Consider the following 19,017-nt stretch of genomic DNA (forward strand, 5'->3'; position numbering starts at 1 on the left):
AAAAGCTCAAGGAAAATGTTATTTCTCAGATCATGACCCCTTTAAAGCTAGGCTTGATTTAAATTCTGGTAATAAGCTCCTCAAAGATCATTTGGTTACTCTCTACTTGAAGACTTTATGTATAATGCATTATAAAAGAATCTATAATGTACGTTGCAGTGCATTATATCTTTTCATTAATAATTGTGAAAAAAATCTTTTCTCTTAGAAATTAGTATAATAATAATTATATATATAGTCTATGGTATATTATAGCAACCTTCACCCCAAAACAGATGTTTTTTAACATACACATGACTTCAACAATAACACTATTCACCACTTTTCAATTACATCACCAGGCATAAAAAAGAATCCGTCTCACCCAATGACTGAATGAAAACTTTCTCACTGTTGTTCAAATCCAGAAATTACACCCTTTCCACCCACAGTTTTTGACCCGAGACTACATTCAGTTCTAAGATAACTGATCTACAATAGAACCTTTTTTGAATAAATTTTATATACATTTTCTTTATGGAAGATATGTTTTGTGTGAAGAACATGTTCATGCACACACAAGACTTTTGTCTTGGTGACAGGAGCTTTCGGTTGGATATTTTATCAATGGCATAATCATTTGATTGAAATGTGTGCTACAATATAAACGTATATTGTAGGCTGTTAACATGAAAATCACTGCTCTGTGTTATTTTTATTTACAGTAGATCGACTGTAATATTTTGTAATAAAATAAAATCATAGTCTTGTTTTTTATGTGTTGATTCTGAAGAGTTAACATCTGATGAGTGATTTGAGTTTCTTCAATAGCTTGACTTTTCACAACGGTCCATATCTCAATATCATATCAATTTGTTGTTTGTGCATGTGCACAAAGTATTGAGAGTATTGTTCTGATATAGAATGTGAGCAACAGTTGGAGAATATGATTACATTTCTTGGTTCTAGTGAGAACTCTAGCTTCTGCATTTTAAATGAAATTCATGAATTAGCTTTTCGCTTTAGAAATAGAGAGTATATGCATAATGTTTTGCTACAAATGCTGTTCTTAGGAGATAATGAAAATCTGGACCAGTATGAAAGTGAAAAACATGGTGAAACAACAATAACTGAGATGTTGCAGTTTTGCTGATTGTCAGTAATATATTCATCACTCAAGTGTTTGGATGTATATTTTATTTAATCACAAATAAACATGCAGATTACATATTCAAAACATTTACATGTGAAATTAAATTCAGTGATATTTAATAAATCTTGCACTGTATTATTCTAGTATTCAATTAAATGTTAATGTAGCACTACTTGTATTGTCGCCTCTCTTATAATTGATTCTGTTTGTTTTATTTTGAAAGCTGCTGGCTAAATCATTTGCTAAATGAATAAACATCTATGTAACATGTACTGCAAACTTAGTGCACTGCGTTTAAGTGCTTTTAGCAACAGACGTAAAGGATATAACGCTTTCATTAGGTGGATCCTACAATGAAATAAAACTTAGCGAGGGGGAATAACGTAATTTTGTGCATAATAAGACCAGAAATATGCACTAAAAGTAAAAAGTGTCTATTTTTATTTCATGTTGACATCAAAGCACTACGATACCACTAATGAGACATGGTGATGGAAAGATTATGAGATGGGATAAGAAATGATTTTGCATTTTCCTGTAAAAATATTGCTTTCACTCATTCTTCCACAAAACGATTGCATTCCCCAGAGAAACTTTGCATTCTTTCACAAAATTATTGCATTCCTCAGAGAAACTTGGCGTTTGCTTTCAAAAGTATTGCATTCCCCCAAGAAACTTTGCGTTTGCTTGCAAAACTTTGCGTTCTTTCGTAACACTATTGCGTTCATCGGGGAAACGTTTAGGTTACGTATGTAGCCCTGGTTCCCTAAGAAGGGGAACGAAATGCCACATCTGCTAAAGACGCTATGGGGAACGCCATCAGCATGACCGGTGTTTGAAGCATGAGTGACAAACATGCCAATTTATTGGCTGTCCATGACGTCACAAGTGGGGCACCTGTAAGTATAAAAGGGTGCCTTTAATACACGTCATCAACTCTTTTGTCTGAAGGAGACTTGCAGGCAAGCCCTAAGCATGGCAACGAGACGCAGTGTCTTGTTCCTCTTCTCAGGGAACCAGGGTTTCATGTGTAACCTAGACATTCCCTTTTGAAGTGGAACTTCAATGCCGCATCTGTTGAAGGCGCTATGAGCATAGCATGATTGACTTTACGGATACTAAGCCGGAGTCAGAGCTTGTCAACCCCGAGGTGATCCTGAGGACTTACATAGACTGTATTGTGGTATTACACCCTAGGCCAATAGCTTCTAATAGTAGGACATGATCCCCAAGATTCTATGCTCTATAGCCAGGGTGTCCAATCCTGTTCCCTGGAGATCTACCGTCCTGCAAAGTTCCGCTCCAACCCTGATCAAACACGCATGAACCCACTGATTAAGATCTTCAGGAACACTTGATAATTACAGACAGATGTGTTGGAGCAAGGCTGGAACTGAACTCTGCAGGTACTGTAGGTAGATCTCCAGGAACAGGATCGGGCACCCCTGTTCTATAGCAAGGGGAGTCCCGGCCTTTACAACCTTCCTCCCTCCATCACGGAACAGGAATAGCCTTATAAGCCCCCGAGAGCAGACCTCTATAGGAATAATGGCTAAGCTATGTCAGCTTCTTCTTTATCTATAATATATAGATAAAGCTCTTAGGAAGAACCAACCAAAGGGAGAATATCAACTTGACCTTTAGTAATACCACTACATCCAGGGGGAGATTGCAACCTTCATTTTAATCCACAAGGAGGAGTGCAAATACAAGAACGGCATAGTATAAATGCCAAATGTTCTTGCCATCTAAACTTAACCCACTATAGGGAACCTGCAGGGGAGAGCACTCACTCCCTGCACGCAAACATCTCCTGGATTGATAAAAGACTCCATTCACTCATATAATTTATAAATACATAATTTATAGCCAACAAAGGGGAGATATGTCTCACAACCTTCATAATAGCCACTGTTGGAAAAAAGGGGGGAATACTATTTCACTTCCATATGAAAAAAGGAAGCAATGAGATCAGGATAAATGCAGTTTACCACTGTCCAAAGTTACTGCCGGATTAGAGGACGGCAAAGACAATGCATCCTGATCCAACTGATCACTCAAGCCCATTACAGAGGAATGAGAAAGATCAATCCTCCTGTCATATTCCTCTGCCAGCTTGACCTGTGAACCACATGACTTTAGCCTTCGCTGAGCCATGAGGCGCAGACGCTCGTTCCTGATTCCTCGAGAAGAGGGCCATCACTATGTCCCTTTAGGGGCTCCGTAAAGCACTGATGAACAGATAGTTAACATGCTAAACCAGGCATTTGAGAAGAAACGCATCAAATAACCTCTAAAACAATAACTAACGTGGTTACAATCCCTATACCAAGTGCTACAACAACAATACAGTTAAACCGTGTCCTCAAGCATTTTTAAGCATCTTTCATTTCACACACATTTCAATCCTCGTTTGCAGTTTCAAGAGCTGCTGTAGTTTCCTCTGGGCTGGGCTCCGGTTCGGATGAAGATGTGGTTTCCGGTGCAGTTGTAGAAACAGGTACATCAACATGGTCAGTGTGATGTATGGCTTCAACCGCCTCTGTAAAAGTGGTATTATCTGATTTAGACGCAGAGTCTGTATGAAACAAAACCTGTAAATTACACCTTCCCCAACAAACACTCACTTTCACACACAAAGCCACATATATGGTTTGTCAGGATGTATGTAATAGGTTTATGTATGTCTGTATGTCTTGTGTATTTCTGCACCTTTTCTCACCTTCCAGCATTGCTGTTATCGTCTTATCGTCCATTGAGATATTTGCAGATTTCTCACCTGGTGTGGGAGTGAAGGGTTCAGGAGTGGATGTATTTGAGATTGAGGAAGTCAGATTAGCTGGGTGTTGGAGAATAGGGGTATCTGAGGTTTGATTTTCAGGGGCTGGGGAACCTGGGGATTGATTTTCTGGGATTTGAGTTGGTGGGGTTGATGGAGTTGGTGTACTTGGGGTTTGATTTTCAGGGGTCGGGGTATCTGTAGTTTTATTTTGAGGGTTTGGATTAGCTGGGGTTGGTGTTTGAGTTGGAGTGACTGGGGTGGGTGTTGTGGGAATTGATCTGGTTGAAGGCTTTGTTGAATGAGAAGTGGGTGCAGGAGTCCCAGGTCCAATAATCACGATTCCATCAGCATCAGCCAGATATGACATCACACCATAATCACCCATGTTTTCAATCGCATTCAACTGGCAAGAGCAAGAAGCACAAATTACATGGATGTACATTATGATTAAATACTATAAATGATTAATCCACATTACCATGAAAGTGTCAATTATTTTGGGGTAATAGTGAAGACCTAGTATATATGTATGTGTGTGTGTGTGTGTGTGTGTGATCTAAATAATATCACTTACCAAGTTTACATAAATATAAAAAGTTGAGAAAATGAGTTACATTATTGCAAATCTAACCCTACGTCTGTGTTTTTATGAAAAAGTATCAATCACTGTTATTGACAGTTGTGTGAATATTTAACCGAACCAATAAACTATAGTGTTAGGTGCAAATTATTTACATATTCACACTTAACTATTGCCCGGCTTCACAGTTAAGGCTTAAGCCTAGTCTCAGACTAAAATGCATGTTTGAGGTGTTTAACCTGAAAGCAACTTGCACTGTCATATCTTAAAATATGTCCGTGCCATTGTTTTGTCTCAAGATGCACATCAGTATTGTTTTTTTCTAAGGCTTATTTATAAGTTACTTAAATGTCCTAATTGAACTAAGGCCTAATCCTGGCTTAATCTAAACCCTGTCTGTGAAACCAGGCCTAACACTCTTACTAAAGGCTGCTTAAACTCAGATTTTTGCCTTGAATTACAATTTTGAGTCAATGCCATTTCCCACAAGTCAGAGCCAGTCTGCAGATTTCACTTAAAATAGTGTAGTGTATATTGGGCACAGATTTTTTTTTTTCTATTCAACCAGAGGAAATCAAACATGTTGGACTGTTACTTTGATCTGATCTCATGCGTCTCCTAACACAAGTTTGTTGTTGGGAAGTTGGGAAGAACTTGAAAGTAATGTAGTGTGTGATCAGTTGTTTAGTTGTAGTGTATGATGGTTTTCTCTTTAACCATTTATAAAGTTGTTAAGTGTGATGCCTAGTGTTTCAAAATCTGTTCAGATTTGAAAAGTCGTGTAGTGTATTCCAGACTTTTTCCCCCAGATTTTCATGACTTGAATTTAGGGATGCACAAATCAAAGTGTTTTTAATTGTGTCATAAATTATTATTTAAAATTAGACCCTTGTATGTTTTTTTTTCAATGCACTAAAAAAGTTTTGCACAATATCCACTTGGATGTTAATAAAAACTAATATTATGAGTATGTTACATGTAGTATTGTTCCTATGCTGTTCTACAAAGTAGTTATTTACCTCAAATTTATTCTGAACATTTCTATTAGGCTATGAAAACGAAATCAGTATTTGTGAACTCAGTTTCTGTGAGAGTGGGCAGGTTAGGTCTGCAGTTGAGGGTAAAGTTAGTGACCGTGTTTAGGTTGGTCCAGGTGTTCAGACGACGAGACAACATCAGCATCTCAGATGCAGGATTCAGGAAGGAGGGATGTGAAAGACGAGGACAGTGCGGAGAAGAAACAAGGGACACACTGAAACCACACAGAGAGGGAGTTGAGAGAATATGTGCTCCGTTTATTGGAAATAACACAGGAAGTCATATCATTATCTGTGAGGTAAAACAGGAGGTGAAGTCATAACTGCTATGCACAATGGGATCATACGTGCAGTGATTTATTAGCAGTGTGAAGTATCCATAGAAACCTTGAAGCAGGGCCAATGATTCATTTAAACAACATTTAAAGTCGTCTTTACAGCATTCATTGTAATGAGAACTATTTAGTGTTTTTTTGTGAATCTAAGCCCCTGCTTTTCAGGACAGAATAATGATAAACTGTACAAAAACGGAGCATCCATTTTTCCCTCAATTCAAAACTGTTGATCTTTTCTGCACATCAGTGCATCGGTTTCTTCTTACAGTAAAACTACATACGGAAAGCCACTCACAATACAACCTGCAGTCAGAACGGCATTCATTTTCAAATCTGGGCTTTAAACTATTTTACTAACACTACAATGGAGAAACGGTCAAGTAAATAATGCTGGTTGACAATTATTATGAAGCTAGATCTATACAGAAAAAGATTGATTAAAACAGTTTGTTTCCAATTAGAGCACTATTTGTAAATGTGGGTACTGGTGGATTAAAACTTGGACCAACACTTTTCAATCTGCAACCAAGATATTAGCACCATTTTGTACACTCCACTAAGGATATAAAACAGTCAAAAGTTCAGAATGCTGATTTTTTACAAACATTTTTGAGCATTGTCTGATCAAAATACAGTAAAGATTATTTGATGTAAGGATCATGTGACACTGAAGACACATCACAGGAATAAATTACTTTTTATAAAAATATATTTCTATAGGTTCTTTAAAATTGTAATAATATTTCAAAATATTACTTAGTTTTTACTGTGTGCTTTGATCAAGTAAATGCAGCCTTGGTGAGCAGAAGAGACTTCTATCAAAAACATTCAAAAATCAGAATTATTCCAAACGTTTGACTGAGTGTACCTTGAGATATTCAATATAATAGGGCGTTATTGTTAAAACTTGTTCTAAATCTTTCAGAATCCTTTCAAATCTTTCATTAATCTTATTGATTTTGTGATTTTCTTTATTTTTTCTTGCCGTGTTCCTCGTCTGGGATGAAGACACTTACGGTGAAATCGCCGCTCTCCGTACCGTACTTGTTCTTTACCAGGATGCTGTACTTTCCGGAGTCAGCCGTATTGACGCCGGTGATGGTGAAACTGGCAAACTTGCCTGACTCAAACTTCAGAATGTAGTGATCGTCCGACACCATCTCACGTTCATTCTTCAGCCAAGTGACCTCTGGTACAGGGTCACCCGAGATATTGCAGGTCAAGTTCAAAGCCTATGAGAGAGAAGGGAAGAGAGACAGATGGAGTGATACTGAAAACAGAACTTTTTTTGTTGTTGTTGCTGTTGTTTTTGTGGGAAAATTCTCTGTGGAGCTGTGCAGAAATGTTGTGGAGAACCATGTACAGTACCTTGCCCTCTTGGATGGTCACAACATCAGGCAGACCACCTGCCACACGAGCACGATCTGAGGAAAACACAAAGATTACAAATATCCGCTACACTCACACCACCTTTCAGAAGATACAGTTAAATTGATGTGTTAAACAAGCATGCATTTCTCCATTCATCTACTCACTTCTTTCTGCGATAGCTGCAGCCCTAAGGAAAAAAATTGAAGAAAATATTTGTCGTTATTCAATTTAGTTCTTCAGTCAGTCAAGCTGAATATTATTCATCACAAATCACAAACCATTTCCAGCTTAAAGGCACTTACTTGAGTCTTTGAAACTCAGCATATGCATCGTCAAATGCTGAAAAGAAAAAAATGTAATGTATATGCATCATTATTTATTATAAAATTTGTTTTATTCCTCATTGGAGCCACAACTTATCGGACACTTTTGCACACTTAACAAATGAAACATGGTTGATGGCAAATAGCAGATTTCTACAACACTGAGAACATCTTGAGACCTTCAGGTGCATCCCATAAATGAAACTTAAATGTCATGTATTTGTTTTGAACATATTTGTTATTACACATTTGTAATGATAAAGTTGCAATTTAATACATTTAAAATATATTACCTGTAATGTAATATCAAATAACACACTATAGTTAAAATTATAATCAAGTACTTAAATGTGCATAAGTATGTTAATCAACACATCAAAATAAGCACCACAAATACACAGTGCTGGGTAGTAACTGATTAAATGTAATCCGGATAACGTAATCAGATTGAAGTACCAGAATGAAGTATTTGTTATTACATTTTAAAGGGACAATAAGTAACTTTTTAGGTATTTTATTATCTAAAATCAATATTTTTTTTCATAAATATGTCCTCAATGGTGTCCAAATACCTCTGCCAATGATCTGACTTATCCTCGTAAACGAAGAATTTATTATCTTTATATACATGGGACGGGTAGGTCCACGGAGGCTTCCATGTAGTTCCGCCATCTTGAAAAACTATAATAGCAGAGAGGGACAAAAAGTACTAGGCCAACGCGTTTCCACAACGCGTTTTCGTTCAGAGCCCGCGTCAAGTGACTGAAACCAGCAGAAACGGAGCAGAGCAGTGAGAGGCGCTTTTGTCACTGCCCCGGCAAGTTTAAAAGGCTGCACTGCACGGTTAAGTCACAGGATAACGAGTCCTCTTAGTCGAAAAACTCCACAATAAGACCGTAAAGGGAAACGTGATCGGAGATTACAAAAACAAGGGTTATTAGCTATCATGTCGGGATAGCTAATGCAGGAGAAAGCTTTCAAAAGAGACGCTGAAGTTGCCTGCTTTCTTCTCGACAGGTAAGTCAATGTTAAGGTCTTAATTACAGGCTTTTTATTTTTTTATTAGCCTATATAGACCAGCGTTTCCCAGCGGGAAACTGTGTAAAAAAAAACAAATCTTTACCATCAATCTCGGATCGTCGGAAGTCTCTAATAACAACAAATAATGCGCACAAATTTATAATACAAATGCAAATCATAAGTTTTTGGCGTTGAATTGCGGAGGTTGCGCTTGCATGTGATTTTATTCCCGTGCGTCATTCATTCCCAGTGCGTCCACATAAAGCTGCCTATTTTTCATTGATGCGCTTACAGTCAAATACACACGAATTGTCACAACGTCCGTCTTGCCGCGTATTCACATCGGTTGTGCTGCTGTCAACGCAACGCGTGCGATTAATATTTTTCAATTTAACACGTTAAAAATATTTAACGCAATTAAAGCAGCATTTTTTTCTGTCATCCTTTGGCTAGCGTTACATTATATAATCACGTTCTTCTTCATGCAAATGCTTCAAACCATGCAAGCGAGAAAATACAAAAGAGAATGCGCTGTCCTGTGATGCTGACACGACGCGCGCCAGACTCGACTTCTCTTTCGAGCTTTCGCTTTGAGTATCCTCATGAGAGCAGTCTTAAATTAGTTAAATAAAGTCTTAAATGAACGTTAAGAGTTGTGAGAAAATGGGACGCGTGTGGGATCCACATGTGACAGTGCAGCAGTGACATCAGAATCAAATAACACTTCATTCATAAAAAGATGCCATTAAACAATTATTTGAAATATACTGTCTTTATGATGTTTCTACATTAATTTGGAGATTTACTGTGAAATTATTAGGCTACATAAAATATAGTAAAAACAAGCTATCTTGTGCAATTATAACAAAATTATATATTATATAAAATTAAAAATGTTTAATTCATTCATTCATTTGTAACATGCATGAACGAAGAAAAAAAAAGGAACAGGAAGAAGAAAATCTTATGGTAGCCTACCTGTCATTTATTTGTGCACATCAAAAAAAAAACAAAAAAAAAAACAAAACCAGCACATTTCAAAGTATAGTATCAAAGTAGTATCGTGACAACACTAGTGTAGGGTGCCACACATTTTTTTTTAAATTTCAAAGGGTGCCTTGACTGAAAAAAGGTTGGGAAACACTGATATAGACAGTAGAACATAGTTAAAGTTAAACAGGCTCTTTGATGAATAGCAGCTATTGAGTAAAGTAGAGATGGTCCTATAAACAAGGTTGTAAGTTTTGTTTGTTCAAAACTGTAACATTCGTTTGTTCGTTGTGTCAAGTTGTAGTTTGTTTGAAATAACAAACCAGTTCACCAGAAGGAAAACTCGACGAGGTGCTATTAGAAGACATCCTGTCAAAGCTTTTTGGTACATATCGCTTACCGTAGATGCAACGCGCATTTGAAAACGCGAGGCGCTGGAGAGCAAAATTAGTTTGATTGCAAAATACAAATTCACCACTAGATGGGAGTAATTCTTACTTACTGCCCCTTTAAAATCAGACTACAGTTATTGATTGCATTATTACATGGTATTCTCACAATGGCAGTGAATTATTCATCATTTATTGATTCTCCCTGCTACTACTTTTTAATATTTTAGAAATTTAAATGTAATTCTAAAAAGCCTACTGCTTATAGATCTTCAGAAAATTGTGATATGATATTTTTCATATCTATTAGACATCAAAGCGTGTGCCTAGTTTTTGGCACAGAGCTATTATATAGTGTGTGTATGAGCATGCGTTTCCTCACCTTGTCCAGCCAGTTCCACAGTTCTGCGCAAACCTCCTTTCCCGTCGAAGAACTCAATGGCATATTTGCCTTTATCTTTCTCGGTGGGCTCAGAGATCTGCAGCCACAGCTGCTCACCCACCACACCACTCTTAATGCGCTCGGTGAATGCGATCGCAGCATCTCTATAATAAAGCACACGTACACACGCACACAGTAAAAACTATACTCTGTCTCAGTCACCAGTAAAACCATGGGTAAAGCGTGTATAATATACAGTAATTACAGTAACATTGCTTGATGAGACTCTTACTTGTGATGCCAGGTGACGTGCAGCTCGTCGTTGTAGTAGTTGACGAAGGAGTAGATCCTGATTCCCTCCTCTGTGCTCTGGATCTTCAGTTGAGTGGAAGAGTTTGCTGGACAAAATGAAAGTCAACATTTGTCCTGCATTGCTAAAACTACATGTTTAAAGGGATACTCCACTTTTTTTGGAAATAGGCTCATTTTACACCTCCCCCAGAGTTAAACAGTTGAGTTTTACCGTTTTCGAATCCATTCAGCTGAACTTCGGGTCTGGCGGTACCACTTTTAGCATAGCTTAGCATCCATCATTGAATCGGACAGGACCATTAGCATCTCTCTCAAAAAAATGACCAAAGAGTTTCGATATTTGTCCTATTTAAAACTTGACTCTTCTGCAGTTACATCGTGTACTAAGACCGACGGAAAATGAAAAGTTGCAATTTTCTAAGCTGATATGGCTAGGAACTATACTCTGCGTAATAATCAAGAAACTTTACTGCCGTACCATGGGTGCAGCAGGCGTAATGATATGACGCAGCGCCTGAAAATAGTCCCCAGCTCTGTAACATCCAACGTGACCGGGACTAAGTTTGTCTAACCTATTAGACCTATTTTCAGGCGCTGTGTCATATCATTACGCCTGCTGCACCCATGGCACGGCAGCAAAGTTTCTTGATTATTACACAGGAATGAGAGTATAGTTCCTAGCCATATCAGCCTAGAAAATCGCAACTTTACATTTTCCGTCAGTCTTAGTACACGATGTAACTACAGAAGAGTCAAGTTTTAAATAGGAAAAATATCTAAACTCTTTTTTTTGAGAGAGATGCTAATGGTCCTGTCCGATTCAATGATGTATGCTAAGCTATGCTAAAAGTGGTACCGCCAGACCCGGAGTTCAGCTGGAACTGAATGGATTCGAAAACGGTAAAACTCAACTGTTTAACTCTAGGGGAGTAGTAAAATGAGCCTATTTCCAAAAAAAGTGGAGTATCCCTTTAAATGTAAAGATGTACTGTGGAGATTTAGAAGACATTTTTTAATTATGTTTACTATGTCCTCATAAAGATCATTTACGCTTGAAAATGAGGTTGTAAATCTTACCGATAACACTGAAAACCTGATTCATCAGGTCTTTGAATCCTGGAAAACAGAAGTTAGACATTTATTTACAAAAGATCGAGTATTATTAGCATCTTTAACATACAGATAAAATCAAGAAAAAATGAGTTTCTTCACAGTTTCCGCACCAATTGTGGGGGAAAATCTGTGACATTCTGGGATATGGATTTAAATAGGATAAAATGTTTGGTAACACTTTATTTTACAGTATCCAAGTTTCACATCTTACACGTACTTACTATAGTAATATCATCAGTAAATTATGCATAGTTGTTAAAATAAAGTGCATAAAGTAGCTCTGGAGAGTTTAATAATAGTAGCTATTAGTACTTTTAAAGCATATTTCTGCTGTTTACCTTGGTCAGTAAGGTTGAGGGTGGAGGTGTCTTTGCCTCTGTCATCCTTCAGAACTACTTCATATATACCAGCATCCTTTTTCGAAATCTGCCGTTGACACAGAAACAAACAAAATTCATCAAAACAATTACATGCCTAACAATTTAAGTATGTGTGGGACCTTTAATCTAACACTACAGGAATGCGCTGGATGCTGTAGGCCACAACAATCTGACAAAAGCAGAAAGAAAATAATGTAACAAGCAAGAAGTAAACTTGAAAGAGTATGAAGACAGATGCACAAAACAACAAAAACAAAAAAAACATGTATGCAAACAGATATTGCTTAAGTTAAAATGATCATGGGAGAGAAGGACTGAAAAGCCAAACTGATAATATGGGATAGAAAAGGTCAGAAAAATAAATCACAAACAGAAATGACAATGAGCAAAACGGAGATATTGTATAATGGGTCAAGAAAGTAAGAGAAAATGTAAAAAAAAAAAACAAGGAAAGTGTTGTGGAAAATAATAAAAACCTATATACACTATCGTTCAAAAGTTTGGGGTCATGAAGACTTTTTAATCTTTTTGAAAGAAGCCTCTTATTCTCACCAAAGCTACATTTATTAGATCAAAAATACTGTAAAAAACAGTAATATTATGAAATACTATTACAATTTAAAATATATTTACATATTAAACAGTTATTTATTCATATGATGGATTAGCTGAATTTTCAGCATTATAACTCCAGTCTTGATTTTCTAATATGATTTGCTGCTCAAGAAAATGATTAATTAACTGTATTAATATCCCATATTTTATATTATTAAACATGAAACAGGTGTATATTGAAGCATTAAAAGTGGTAGACTAGTTTCCTAATATAATTCTAGTATGTTTTATGTCAATATTGTAACCACATTATTTACTGTCACAATTTTACATTTACAAATTAAAATAATGTAAGTCATGTACATTGTTGTTTGTTGTCTGTCCTTTTTTTATCAATTTTATTTCCATTAAAAAAGTTTAATTTAGAAATCACTGAGCATGTTTTATCATTTTTTTTTGTCCTGATTTGAACTAAAACAAGAGAATAAGTAATACGTGGCAATGAATGAACAACAACAGAGTTAATTAATACAATTATGCTTGTAACTTGTGGAAACAATATGGTATATACAGTATAGTCAAATTTATATTCAAATTGAATCATTAAATAAATACTTCTAGATACATATTAACTAAATGTTTGTGTAACTTGCTGACAATATTTTGTGAAGTTATGAGGAGTAATATCTGGGTAACCCACTATAAAAAGATTACTGGAGTACGTTTTGCAAGAAAATACTACAGCACTTCAAAATGTTACATTTGATTCAATGAGTTATTTGCCGTTTCTTGTAAAATTGGCAAACAATTTCTGAGTGAAAATTGTTTCTACACCAAATAATTTTCTCTGCATGAGTGAAATGCTTTCTCACCTGGGTGATCTCCAAAGTTAATACTCCTTCAGAGAAATCCAGTTTCTCATTGACCTTGAGCTCTCGTCCATCCTTATACCACAGGGCCACGGAGTCTTTCTTCATATTACCAACCTAGATCACATGTTAATATGTCACTAACAAAGAAACAGGCAGCACTACAGTTGTGTTTTATTAGAGAGAAGACTCACCTTGCACTTCAGTCTTACACAGCACTCAGGTGTGACTTCATAACCAAGATACTCCACGAAGTGTGGACCTTACAGTGCAGAAACAGCAGTGAATAATGTACAAACACAGTATCTGGAATGACATACGACCATACTATACTACTAGTACTTTTTACAGTTTAATATGTACATTCTATGGATCCATGGAATAACGAGGCCATGTGATGATGTATTATATTACTGTTTGAAACATTTAACACATTGTTCACAAGCTTTTTTTAAAATAATAATATGTTTCTACAGTACTGTAAATATACTCGTACCTTGCTTCCTATGCCATTCTTTTCTCTGGAACTCGGATTCCTTTTGTAATTTCTTGAACACTGAAGGAAATGAGATGCTGTCATTGGTACAAACTCTATAAATGAGATACATATATGTACGTATATATGGACTTTTAGATTAGTACCATCTCCAATTAGCACTAGACTGGACTGGTTAGTGGCTTTGCCATCTTGAAGCTGGAAAGTGAATGTTCCCTCGTCCGCATTTCCCAGAGACTCCATGAACATCTCAATAATGCCAGTATTTTTATCAAAGTTCATCTTGTATTTCTACAACACACAAAAACTATTAATGCAGAAGCAAACCAAATGAGTGTTTCCAAAGAATTTCACGAGTAATGTTTCATGTACTGCGTGTCTGTTTCTGCATTCCTCTCACCTCTCCCTGGGAGATCATATTGTCATTGAACACGTATTCAACTTTTCCATTGGCAGAGATTTTTTCAGCCTGCAACCAGAAGCGAACTCTACCCTTCTCCAGCAGCTCCACGGCCAGCTCTGATTTCAGAGGGATGACTGAAGAAGAGGGATGAAAGTGGATAATAGCAAGTGTAATAACAGAACAATAGAGCAAAACAACAATTCGGTCCTGCATAATGTTCATTGTATTGGAGGCCTATGGAAACCTGGATACTTATGCTCTGGTTTGTATTGAAACAGCGTCTTTAGCAGGCATGATGCAATAAAAGTGACAAGCGATGCATCTTTCAAATGCAACCTAACCATTACTTTGTCCTAAGCAAAGAATAAGCATCACATGACGTGACATTTTGTCTATCTCATTTAAAAAAATCCTACATCACAGAGCTGTATTTTAAAAATCATACTGTAATTTGCTTTCGTTTATATGACAGAACAAAAACTTACTGTTTAGGACACTGTGTAAGGGTGGGACTGTGTAATCAAACTGTTTTTTTACATACATGTTTTATATAACTATCCTTGTGAAAAATAAGTGTGCTTAGTTGTGGAAATCTTAAAAATATTTATTTAAAAAAAGAGAGTGCTGTCTTTAAGCACTTTCATGAGTATGTTCCTTAACACACTTAAGTACACTTTTAATAATGTCAATCTAAAAGTTTTACTTTAAAGTAAATTTTAAATAATTATGTATTAATCTTTTGTCATGCTTTAAAGTACACTTAATTTGATGTGTTGACTAACACACTAAAGCACGTGAAGCACTTGATTACAATTTTAACTATACTCTTATATTTTAATTGTACTAAATTGCAAATTTATTATTAGAAATATATTTAAGGTTACGAAAACATTACATTTCCATTCACACTTAACTCTGTTCTTTTACAGTATATATTATCTCCCTAATAAGTACTCTTAAAAGTATGCTAATGTGCACAGGATAGAGCTAGAGCACATGCATAAAAAAATAAAATTTTAAATAAAAAACTGAGAGTGTGAAACCTTATATAATGTGTACTCACTGGGGAATTTGTGGTCGTGGCTGACCTTCAGGAGCTCTTTTAGAGCTGTAAAGAACAGGACAGTGAAAATGTCACAATCAATAACAATGTTAACTTAGGCACATTTTAAAATACAAAAATGAAAAAGGGAGGTAAAGTTACCTTCTTCAGAGAGTGTGTAGCTGGCAGACACTCCATCAGTGTGTGTCACGAAGCAAGAGTAGATGCCCAGGTCATCTTCTGAAAGCGTATTAAAGATGGCTTTGGACCTACAGATAAATATTGAAGAGTTACTACAAAATGATTTCATGCTAATCTATTTTTTGTTGTTGTAGCCCTAGAAAGGTGATTAAATTGTTTGTTACATTTCATAAATAATATGTTTCAAAGATTTATAAATATGATTGATCAGAAGGTTAACAAGCTACTAGTTGAAGGGATATAATTCACCCAAAAATAAAAATTCAGTCATCATTTACTCACCCTCATGCTGTTCCAAACAAATTTTGTTCATTTTCAGAACAGTGAGCAATATTGTGCTGTAGACTTGGATTAACATGTAGACATTATGCTCAATTCATATGAATTACTTTTAGGATGTTTATGTACTTTTTGAAGCTTGAACATTTTGATTACACTTTCAGTGGATGCACAATATCTTCATTTATGTTCAGAAGATGAACAATAGTTATGGGTTTTGAATGAGATGAGGGTAAGTAAATGACAGAGTTAAAGGTGCAGTAAGTGCTATTGAAAGTGGATCAGACCAAGTGCCACAACACACTTGTAGCCAATCAGCAGTAGGGGGCGTATACACTCACGATGGGGCAGGAGAGAGAGCAAGCAAGAGGAAGATTTGAAGAAGGACTGTAGAAAGAGAGATGGCTGAGAGACATTACAGAAGAGAAATGGTCAGAGGAGACACAGAAGAGGGAAGGCCTGAAAACTGATGCTGAGGTTGCGTTGTTTCTGCTCCATACGTGAGTAACATTAGTTTTGAGTGTGTGCTGCTGGCGACTAACTACACACTTTTGCTTGTATATATTCTTGTGTACTGTATGTTAATTTTTTGTTCTTCTTTGTCATTCGTTCTCTTGGCTTTATTTTGCTTCGATTCAGCTATGATAAAGAAACATCCTTGCATTGCGTGTGCATTTTGGATGCAAAGCAATGAAGGGAGGGGTGTGTCTGTTTGGATTGATTTCAAATATCAACAGTATTCAACAATGATTCTCAGAAATCGCTTACTGCACCTTTAAGACATTATTTTAAAGACCCCTGCCCTGTGGTGAAAATCAAGTTTTTAATGTTGCTTATATGTCCGTAAGGTGTTCTTAATATGCTTTACTGCCGAGTATTTTCTCCTTACAACTGCAGTGTCCCAAAGACAGTCTCAAAAACACGGTTTTAAACCGCCCCTAATTCCAACCATCACAAACATGTAACCAATCCCATCAACGTGCGGGACGGGGCTTTTCCTATCATTATTTTTAGGGATGTTGATTTTTAGAATCAAACAAATAAATATCAATAGTCTCTTTGAGAACCGATACAGTATCGCCAAACATAATATCACAATATTCCCATGAATCAATATTTTCTTACACCCCTAATATGCATAGATCTACCTAAATAAAGCATGGTTACATTCAAGCTATTTTAAGGTATGAAGAAATTATTTTCAAAGTAATTCTTTTCTTTTAAATATGCCATTGTGATTATCATAGATGAGTTTGATTGACTGCAGGAAGACTTTAAATTCAATAATTCATTATTTAACTCATTAGCACGTAAATACTTACTTGTTACCCTTGGTCTCCGTGGTCATGCGTTCAGGTTCTGTCATTTCCACATAGTTCTTGGACCAGACAAATTTGGAGTCAGCATTGAGGTTAGAGCACTCGAAATTTAGTGAAACGACGCCATCATCGTCAACATTCACAACTATCTCGGCAGTACCTGAGAGAAAGAAATAGTTTGTTGGCTTTTGTTGAGGCTAGTTGAGTTTAGTTTATTTTGGTTTGCTTCAAGCTTAGCCTGGATTTAAAAATCACTTTAGCAAACAGATTACTAGATAGCACAATGTTTATTATGTACAGATTATTACGTGTTTGTGTTTGTTCCATTCCTGTTGTTCACTCTTATATAACCATATAATAACAATGGAAATAATTTTATCCATTAGGAATTGATTGGGTCATAAAAAGTGTTTGGAGGATATGGTCGGAAAAATAAGAAGGAATGGTGGTGTCATCCAAAAAGGAAATCATTTCAGAAGCAGATCAAGTTATTACATTTTGAAGAAAGATCATGAAGTGAAAAGTATGAATCTTACACAAACAGGACCAGGAACATGCATTAAGAAAGCACATTTTTATTTCACATTGATTTCAATTTTATCTTCGGTAGCTATTTTTGCAGTACAATAAAACGTTACTCGCAAAATTCTTGTTTGATTTCATTTAGTCCAGTTTAGTACCTGGTTTAGTCACTGCCTCCACCGGTTCTGTAGGCTCTGATGCTTTTCCTACACCGGCCTTGTTCTGAGCGCGTACACGGAAAACATACGACTCCCCCTCCTTTAGATCCTTGATCTAGAACAATGAAGAGGAACAACATTTACTAACATAAACCAACCCTTGTGAAAAAAAAGAAGTGTGCTTAATTGTATTAAATATGCACTTGTGGTGTACTTTAAATCTTAAAAGTATATTTATTAAAAAACTGTACTTGCTGATAATATAATATTAATCAAATAAAAGACCACTTAAGTGTCCTTCAAGAGAGTACTGAAGGGTTGGGGTCAGGATCCCTTGTCTCTTCAATATATCTATATATCCTTTTGAGACTTTACTTTATTCCTATAACAAGTACTAATCAAGTTATACTGTATTCAACAAGTGATTCACATATAGTTTTAAGCATATTTTGTTGTCAGCATTTCTACCAGTTCTTTCAAAGTGCATTATAGTGTCTGTGACTAATCTTTAGTGCCCTGAACGAGGACCTTGAGAACAGGCTCTTTGTATTGGGAAAACAGCTAACAACCTAATAGAAGAGGGCAAGCCTGAAGAAGACCCTCATCAGATGACACTATGTTACAGGGGTCAACCTCTATGTGACTTACGTGATCTGGTTCACAGAATTGTACTTCTTTTATGTGTATTTCACATTATCTGTACTTTCTGAGGGAGGGAAGGTTGTATCAGTATGTTTTGGGTAGTCTGTCCTGATAATAATGAGCTCAGGCCCTCTACAACCTTGGAAGAACTGCTATTCCCTTGTGCTTTTGTGTATGCGTAGAATGCTCTGTACAGGTCTCGTGATATGTAGCAGCAGACTTCAAGACGCCTTTCGACGACCTCCGAGGTCATCACCGGACCAAATCATGGACTCGGATGACAATTATCTTGATTAATGTCGACGTACCCTACTATCTATCCATAAGTGTAGAATTGTTTAGACTTTATGTTCTCTTAGCCAATCAGAAGTAGCAATGATGTAAT

At 36.3% G+C, this 19,017-nt stretch overlaps 1 protein-coding gene across 1 annotated transcript in view; it reads right to left on the reverse strand.

The window, feature by feature from the left end:
* Positions 1–1,155: 1,155 nt before the first annotated feature.
* Positions 1,156–19,017, reverse strand: part of myom1b (myomesin 1b) — a 57,080-nt gene continuing 39,218 nt past the window's right edge. Inside the window, exons 21-39 of the mRNA XM_081356709.1 lie at positions 17,991–18,105; positions 17,314–17,470; positions 15,674–15,780; positions 15,533–15,577; positions 14,467–14,603; positions 14,213–14,357; positions 14,067–14,126; positions 13,765–13,832; positions 13,574–13,687; positions 12,105–12,192; positions 11,731–11,769; positions 10,634–10,739; positions 10,342–10,505; positions 7,540–7,576; positions 7,402–7,424; positions 7,235–7,290; positions 6,883–7,098; positions 3,855–4,317; positions 1,156–3,710 (exon numbers count right to left, since the gene is read on the reverse strand). Of these exons, the coding sequence (XP_081212835.1) occupies positions 3,535–3,710; positions 3,855–4,317; positions 6,883–7,098; positions 7,235–7,290; positions 7,402–7,424; positions 7,540–7,576; positions 10,342–10,505; positions 10,634–10,739; positions 11,731–11,769; positions 12,105–12,192; positions 13,574–13,687; positions 13,765–13,832; positions 14,067–14,126; positions 14,213–14,357; positions 14,467–14,603; positions 15,533–15,577; positions 15,674–15,780; positions 17,314–17,470; positions 17,991–18,105 (2,316 nt within the window). The 3' untranslated portion in view covers positions 1,156–3,534. The remainder of the gene's footprint in view (positions 3,711–3,854; positions 4,318–6,882; positions 7,099–7,234; positions 7,291–7,401; positions 7,425–7,539; positions 7,577–10,341; positions 10,506–10,633; positions 10,740–11,730; positions 11,770–12,104; positions 12,193–13,573; positions 13,688–13,764; positions 13,833–14,066; positions 14,127–14,212; positions 14,358–14,466; positions 14,604–15,532; positions 15,578–15,673; positions 15,781–17,313; positions 17,471–17,990; positions 18,106–19,017) is intronic.

Source organism: Scardinius erythrophthalmus, assembly GCF_964197995.2.
Source record: "Scardinius erythrophthalmus genome assembly, chromosome: 2".
Taxonomy (NCBI): domain Eukaryota; kingdom Metazoa; phylum Chordata; class Actinopteri; order Cypriniformes; family Leuciscidae; genus Scardinius; species Scardinius erythrophthalmus.